Source organism: Lepidothrix coronata, unplaced genomic scaffold (assembly GCF_001604755.1).
Source record: "Lepidothrix coronata isolate B3197 unplaced genomic scaffold, Lepidothrix_coronata-1.0 Scaffold29, whole genome shotgun sequence".
Taxonomy (NCBI): domain Eukaryota; kingdom Metazoa; phylum Chordata; class Aves; order Passeriformes; family Pipridae; genus Lepidothrix; species Lepidothrix coronata.
In genome coordinates, this window is record NW_016690209.1 from 6126441 (window position 1) to 6132909 (window position 6469).

The following is a 6469-nucleotide window of genomic DNA, read 5'->3' on the forward strand; positions in this document are numbered from 1 at the left end:
CCCGTGTCCTTGGAATACTGAAAAATAACCCAACCCTGGAGGACTGGAGGTGAGGCCAGAGGCAGCCGCCCGTGAACATCCTGGCAAGGAAGTGGGGTCTTGGCCCCGGACATCCACTGGCCCAGGGACAGTGACAGGGGTGGCTCCAGTTCCACACTGAGGTCAGCAGGCTTGCTTCCAGAAACCCCCTAGGACAGCCCCAGGACTTTATTAATCTCACTGGGAAATGATGCTAGAAGCATCTGTGACACGAGAGAGGGGACCAGGCACAGCTTAGCAAGGCAAATGAAGGTTGGACTATATGATGTTAGGGTCTTTTCCAACCTTAATGATTCCATGATTCTGTGGGGAGGGGACCACTGTGGGACCATCATGGTGACAACAGGTGTTTTGCATCCCAGCCAGCAACAGGATGGCAAGGGACCCATGGACCAGCTGCACTCACTAGGAATTTCAACCTGCCTGGGGAAGCAGCACACAGTACAATAAGGGCTGCATTGCAAGGGCCTGTATTGGAACAGGGCAGGGTGGCAGCACCATGGAGGGTCGGGGGGGGGTCACTTTACTGCTGGCCTGATGGAGCAGACAGTGATACACAGAAAAACTCAGCTGACACAGTCCAGCAGCATCCAGCTCTGAAGGGAGCCAAGCAAGCTCCTCCCCACCCCAGCAGTAGATTGCACAGGACGCAGTCAGTGTCTCCATTGAGAAGCTCCTGTGGTATCAGCTCACTCTTCAAGAGCCATCTGCTGCTGCTGGATGGCTGAGCCCTTCTTGGTCCCTCACCCCAGGCTGGAGTCCAGGGACCAGCAAGGACTCTGCACCAGCAATCCACTAATCCTCTCCCAGCCCCACCAGCCTGTACGGGCTTTCTCTCAACACTACAAAAACCTCTTAGGAGTGGAAATCAAGCACAGTCCCTGTCCTTGTTGGGCCATTCCCCTGCTGTACACCATGAAGGAGTGAATAAACAGTTCTTGGCACTGAGGGTGGACAAAGGTACTTTAATGGAGAGGTCACACATCAGCACCCAATGGCCCCATGACACAGTCCTGTGTCTTCTGCTGCCATGCAGGACCCAGCCCAGAGGAGTGACCCATCATGTGCACCAGTGTGAAGCTGCTTGTGCCAGCACTGCCTCCTGAGCTACTGTGAGCAGCCAGCACTATGGGGTGGCCACCGAGTGTGACCCTTGTCCCATGGCAGCAATCCTCAGGCAGCCTGGTGCCACTGCAGCACACATGGAGGTGAGCTGGACTCCTCTGTGGCAGTGCTACAGCTGGAAAAGGCTGGGTGTTCACTGGATGCAGGTGCTGGGCGGGCATGATGTGGCATCCATTTGTGACTTGCAGAGCAGCTAGTGCTTGCTGACCCCTCCACTGTGTGCTGCCAGCATTCCCACTGCCCAAGGGCTGTGAACAGGCAGGGAGACTGGGCACATACAGGCAGGGCACTCTAGAGAGGAAGAAGAGTGTGAAGAAGCTTTGCCAAGCAGAAGAGGAACGGGCTGCTCACTAGCTGGTGGAGGATGCATGAGGTATCGAGGACCAGGGATGGGCTGCAGCAGGAGCAGCCCAAACATGCTCCAGGTGCCCGGGGACATAAGCACAAGAGTCTCTCCCAGGCCCTGCAGACACTTCACACTCCTCTAACTCCCCCTGCAGTGGGGCCAGTGCCAGGCCCCCCAGCACCTCATGGGCCTGAGGCAGGGCCACGGCACGGTCAGCACCAGTGTGCAGTGAGGGCTAGGGGGCTGCCCCTACCCCACTGACGCCAGCACACTGTCCCGTGACTCTCCTGGCTGGAAGTGCAGGAGGGGAGCAGGAGGATGTCGGGAGCAGGAGAGGATGCTGGCTGTGCTCTGGCATGCCCTGCCTGCAGGCAGGGAGGGCAGCTGGGACGCGGCTGAGACACTCAGGGTGTATCAGTCTGGCAGCAGCCCTGCCCCGCGGGGAACCCTGCCCGGGCACAGGCGAGTGACGGCGCAGCACAAGGACACGGAACTCTCCCGGGGCGAAGGTGCTCGCTCGGCACGGCCTGACGGCTCACACTGCCTGTCCAGGCAGGGGCAGGGGGAAGGCATGACAGAGGCAGAGGATGGGGAAGAGGGGCTGGGCAGGGGTGAGGTTAGCAGGAAACACGAGAGGAGCAGCACTGCAGGGAAGGGTGCAAGCTGAATGATGGGGAAGTCCTGTTATTTGGGGTAAGCACCATCATTACCAGGCTGTGGCTCCTGGCTCAAGGGATCCCTCTCAGCACCTCACACCCTAGCTGCCGGATCTTGGGCAGGGAATGAGCATAGAGGCTGCACTGGAGGCAGGAGGGGCTGGAGATAGAGGGCAGCCACAGGAGATCACCCAGGGGGATGCCCTGCTGCAGAGCAGGGGCAGGGCAAAGCAGAGAAGGACAGTGGTCGGTACATGCAGCATACAGGGTGATGCTGTCTCATCCCAGTCAGCAAGGGCAGCTGATGCAGAGCCACTGTCATGTCCCTTGGCCACACAGAGAGAGGATGCCCCATGAGCACCTCTCCCCCCAGGGTCTGCCAGACACTCAGGCTTCATTCGGTGCCTTCATCCTCATAAGCACAACGTGGCTCTTCTTCCTACAGCCATAGACCACCAGTGCCACCAGAGCAGCAAGCAGGGCCACACACACCAGCACGATGACTGCCACCACCACTCCACTCTGTATGCGTGTCAGCCCCCACTGCCCTCTCTCCTCCTCCTCTTCCTCCTTCTTTTCCTCCTTCTCCTCCTCCTTCTTTCCCTCCTTCTCCCTCTCCTCCTCCTCCTCCCGTGGGGAGATCGGCAGCCCCGCGGGGGGCTCCGTCCAGGCGCCCTCTGGCGATGCTGCCTCAGAGCTGTGAGCAGGAAGGTGGGTGCTGGGATGGGAGGAGGCAGTGGGGGACTGAGTGTCGAGGAACTGGTCCCGTGGCAGCTCAGCGATGGGGGTGCCCAGCAGGGCAGGAGGCTGGGCACACAGCGGGGGTGTCTCACCCACCTTGTGGGGATTGTCCTCCAGCCAGCCCTGCAGGGGCAGGATGCCCTCGTCACAGCGCCAGGAGTTGTTATGCAGCCTCACCTCTCGCAGGGTAGTCAGGGGGGAGAAGATGCCGGCGGGCAGGTACTCCAGGGCATTGAAATGCAGCTGCAGGCGTTGCAGCCCAGGGGTGGCCCGGAAGAGGCTCCGCGGCAGCGCCTGCAGCTGGTTGTGGTGCAGGGAGATGTTCTGCAGCTTGGGCAGCCCCTCCAGCACCCGGGCATCCAGGCGGCGCAGCGCATTGGAGTGCAGCGACAGCTCCAGCAGCTCCCCCAAGCCCTGGAAAGCCCCCGGTGCCACCGAACGCAGCCGGTTCTTGCTGAGAACCAGGAGCTGCAGCTGGGTGAGATTGCTGAAGACGCCAGTGGGGAGGCTGGAAAGCTCATTCTCGTAGAGCCACAGCTCCCGCAGGTTGGGCATGGGCCCAAAGGCACTGGGGGAGATGTCCCGCAGGCGGTTGACATGCAGGGTGATCTTGGCAAGGGAGTGCAGGGGCAAGAAGATGCCACTTGGCAGAGTGGTGAGAAGGTTATTGGACAGGTAGAGCTTCTGCAGATTGGTGTTGTGCACGAAGAGCTCCGGGGACAGTGTCTCCAGCTGGTTCTGGTGCAGCCCCAGCTCCTGCAGCTCTGGCAGCCCATCAAAGGTGCCCGCTGGGATCTGCCGGAGCCGGTTCTCGTAGAGCCGCAGCACCTGCAGCCGTGCCAGCCGCTCGAAGGCCCGGGGCGGCAGGCGGTCGATGTTGTTCCTGGCCAGGTTGAGCTTGGTGAGGCTGGTGAGCTGGTCGAACACCCCCTCCTGCAGCTCCTGCAGGTTGTTCCCATGCAGCTGCAGCTCCTTGAGGTTGCTTAGGTGGGTGAAGTGGGAAGGCTCAACCTGGAGGATCTGGTTACTGGAGAGAAGTAGAGACTCCAGCTTGTCCAGAGGCTCGAAGACCTGCACAGGGAGCTCCTGCAGCTTGTTGCTGGCCAGGCTGAGGTAGCGCAGGTCTGGCAGGTGCTGGAAGGCCCCAGGGCTTATGTGGGACAGGTTGTTCTTCTCGATGCGCAGCCCGATGAGCAGGGAGGCGTTGCCGAAGGATGCCTCACCCAGCTCCGTGATGCGCGTGTTGATGATCTGAAGGGTCATGGCATTCGCAGGGATGGGGCTGGGGACCATGGTGATGCCGGCACCAGAGCATTCCACCTGGGCGCTGCGGACGCACTGGCACTGCTCTGGGCACTGGCCACTGGCCAGCTGGATGCCCACCAGCAGCAGCAGCCACCGCTGCCAGTCTCCCTGCTCCATTGGGCCTGCAAAAACAAAGGTGGGGGGTTCAGCCCCTGCAATTTCCCAGCTCCCAGGGCCACTGCCAGGGGTGGGTGCTGCTTTCTCCCTGCAAAAGGCCACCAAGTCTGTGGCCATTCTGTCCCCAGCATGGCAATGAGGCAGAGGAGGGCAGGCAAGGAAGGTTGGGGGCAGGCAGGGCTTGGCACAGCCCAGGCAGGAGCACAAAGTGAGACAGAGCTGGGGGCCACAGTGCCTGGCTGCCATACCACAGCTATTAGCGGCATCCCTGGCATCCCACCTCTCTTGGCTCCTCTGGCAGCCGGGAGCATGGTTTCCTGTTTTACAGAGTGTGATGAGCTGCTGCCAGCAGCACTGCCTCCTGGCATGGCCAAACAGCCCAGACCTTGACCAGAGCCAGCCTGGGGCACCCACAGCCACACAGGACCCAGGGTGCTGGGTGCTCCCCCCGGCATCCACGAGCGCCCTTCCAGCTCTGCCTTGGCAGCGAGCAGCCCTGAGCGTCTTTTGCAGAGCCAAGAGCAGTGCCAGCCCCCACTGCCCAGGCACGCTTTAGCTCCAGTCCTGCAGGAGCTTGGGTCAACAGGACTCTTGCCAGCTCCCCAGCACAGGCTGGGTACAGAGGTGGCCCTCTCTTCACCCCATTCCCAGCAGAAGGTCTGAGCCCTGGCTGATTTTTGCCATGAGAGCAGGGTGTCTGTTGTGGGCACCTTTTGCAGGCTGGTCCCAGGGGTGGTGCCCAGAGAAGCAAGAGCTTTACAGTGAAGTTATCCATTCCCCCATAAGCACAGACACCATGGACACCCTCTCCTCCCTCCCTAGATTAAAGCAGCAGCCTTGTGCCAGGCTAGCATGGAGCAGCCCCCCTCTAACAGCTTTGAGGGCACAAGGGAGGGGGAAAACCTGAGCACAGCTCAGCCAAACAGGCGAGTCCAGCAGCACAGGGGTGTGGCCACAGTGCCCCAGCTGGCACAGCACCCTGGGGTGCTGGAGCACAGCCCCTGCCCCCCTCCCTGCACTCCCTCCAAGGAACATGCTTGCTCTCAGGCAGGGAGGAACCCTCCATAAGCCAGCAGTTTATGTTTCCCATATGGAAACAATCTGCATCCAAGAACAGCTTTGTTTATAGTGAGCCATTTATAAACTTCCCCAAAGGCTCAGCACATCAAAAGCCCAGCTCATGTCACTCCCTGGTAATGCAGCGCAGAGAGCATCCATACTGGAGAGACCTTCAGGAAAGGCAGCTGGAAACAATTGATCTCCCTTTTTCTTCTAGGGACAAAAAAATTACAGACCAAGAGGCCAAATATTCCCTACTGCTCAGCCCCTCAGCATCACACTGCTCCTAACATTAGCCCCCCAAAATGTTACTTTGCCTCCCTTAATTTTCTCTATTGATAATTATTTGGGATACATTGCCCATGTAACTCTCTCAGCTCCCACAGTGTGTAAGTGGTCTCACTTTTTTTGGAGAAGCCTTGCAAGATAAACATCTCCATCAAAACAAAAGGTGCTGAACATGCAGATCCCACCAATCCACCACCAACCCTTGGAGCTGCCCTGGGAGTCCCCCAGACCCAGGGCTGCTCACAGGGGCAATAGCAGAGAGGAGACTTACCCGAGTGTCCTGCAGCCACGAACGCCGAGTGAGCACAGCCCCGTGCTGGCAAGAGAGCTGAGTGTGGTTCACGCTTCCCCTCCCAGTATATAACCCGTCCAAATCAATGAATCAGCACAGGGGCAGTGTCGAGGTTAGGGAAAGCGCTGGAGCAGAGCTGCTTCCAACTCCTATTTCCTCGGCAGAGTAAGCATCTCAAGGATGGAGTTTCCCTCTCCTGAACCCCCGTGCTCTTGTTTGAAGACAGGAAGATGGCCCCATGAACATGCTGCTCATGTCAGCCAGTGTAGCAGCTTGGCCCCAGGAACCCCCCTAGTCCCCAGTGGGACAGCTGTGTGCCTTCACTGGCACACTTCACACCAAGGCTGCTCCATGGCATCACCTCAGCACAAACACAGAATTTGTCTCCCCATCTATGGCTCCTGCAAGTGTCAGGACCTCCTGCCCAGGGCTGCTGGCGCAGGCAGACCCCCAGTACACCGACTCTGCCCATGTCACAGCTCTCATTTCCCCTACAGCCAC

At 59.5% G+C, this 6469-nt stretch overlaps 1 protein-coding gene across 1 annotated transcript; it reads right to left on the bottom strand.

Moving 5' to 3' along the window:
* Positions 1-1004: 1004 nt before the first annotated feature.
* On the bottom strand, positions 1005-6044 carry LOC108495159 (leucine-rich repeat-containing protein 15-like). Its single transcript, XM_017810490.1, has 2 exons — positions 5948-6044; positions 1005-4334 (listed from the first exon to the last, which is right to left on the bottom strand). The coding sequence occupies exon 2, from the start codon at positions 4327-4329 to the stop codon at positions 2554-2556; it is 1776 nt and encodes a 591-aa protein (XP_017665979.1). The 5' UTR covers positions 4330-4334; positions 5948-6044; the 3' UTR covers positions 1005-2553.
* Between the last annotated feature and the right edge of the window lie 425 nt (positions 6045-6469).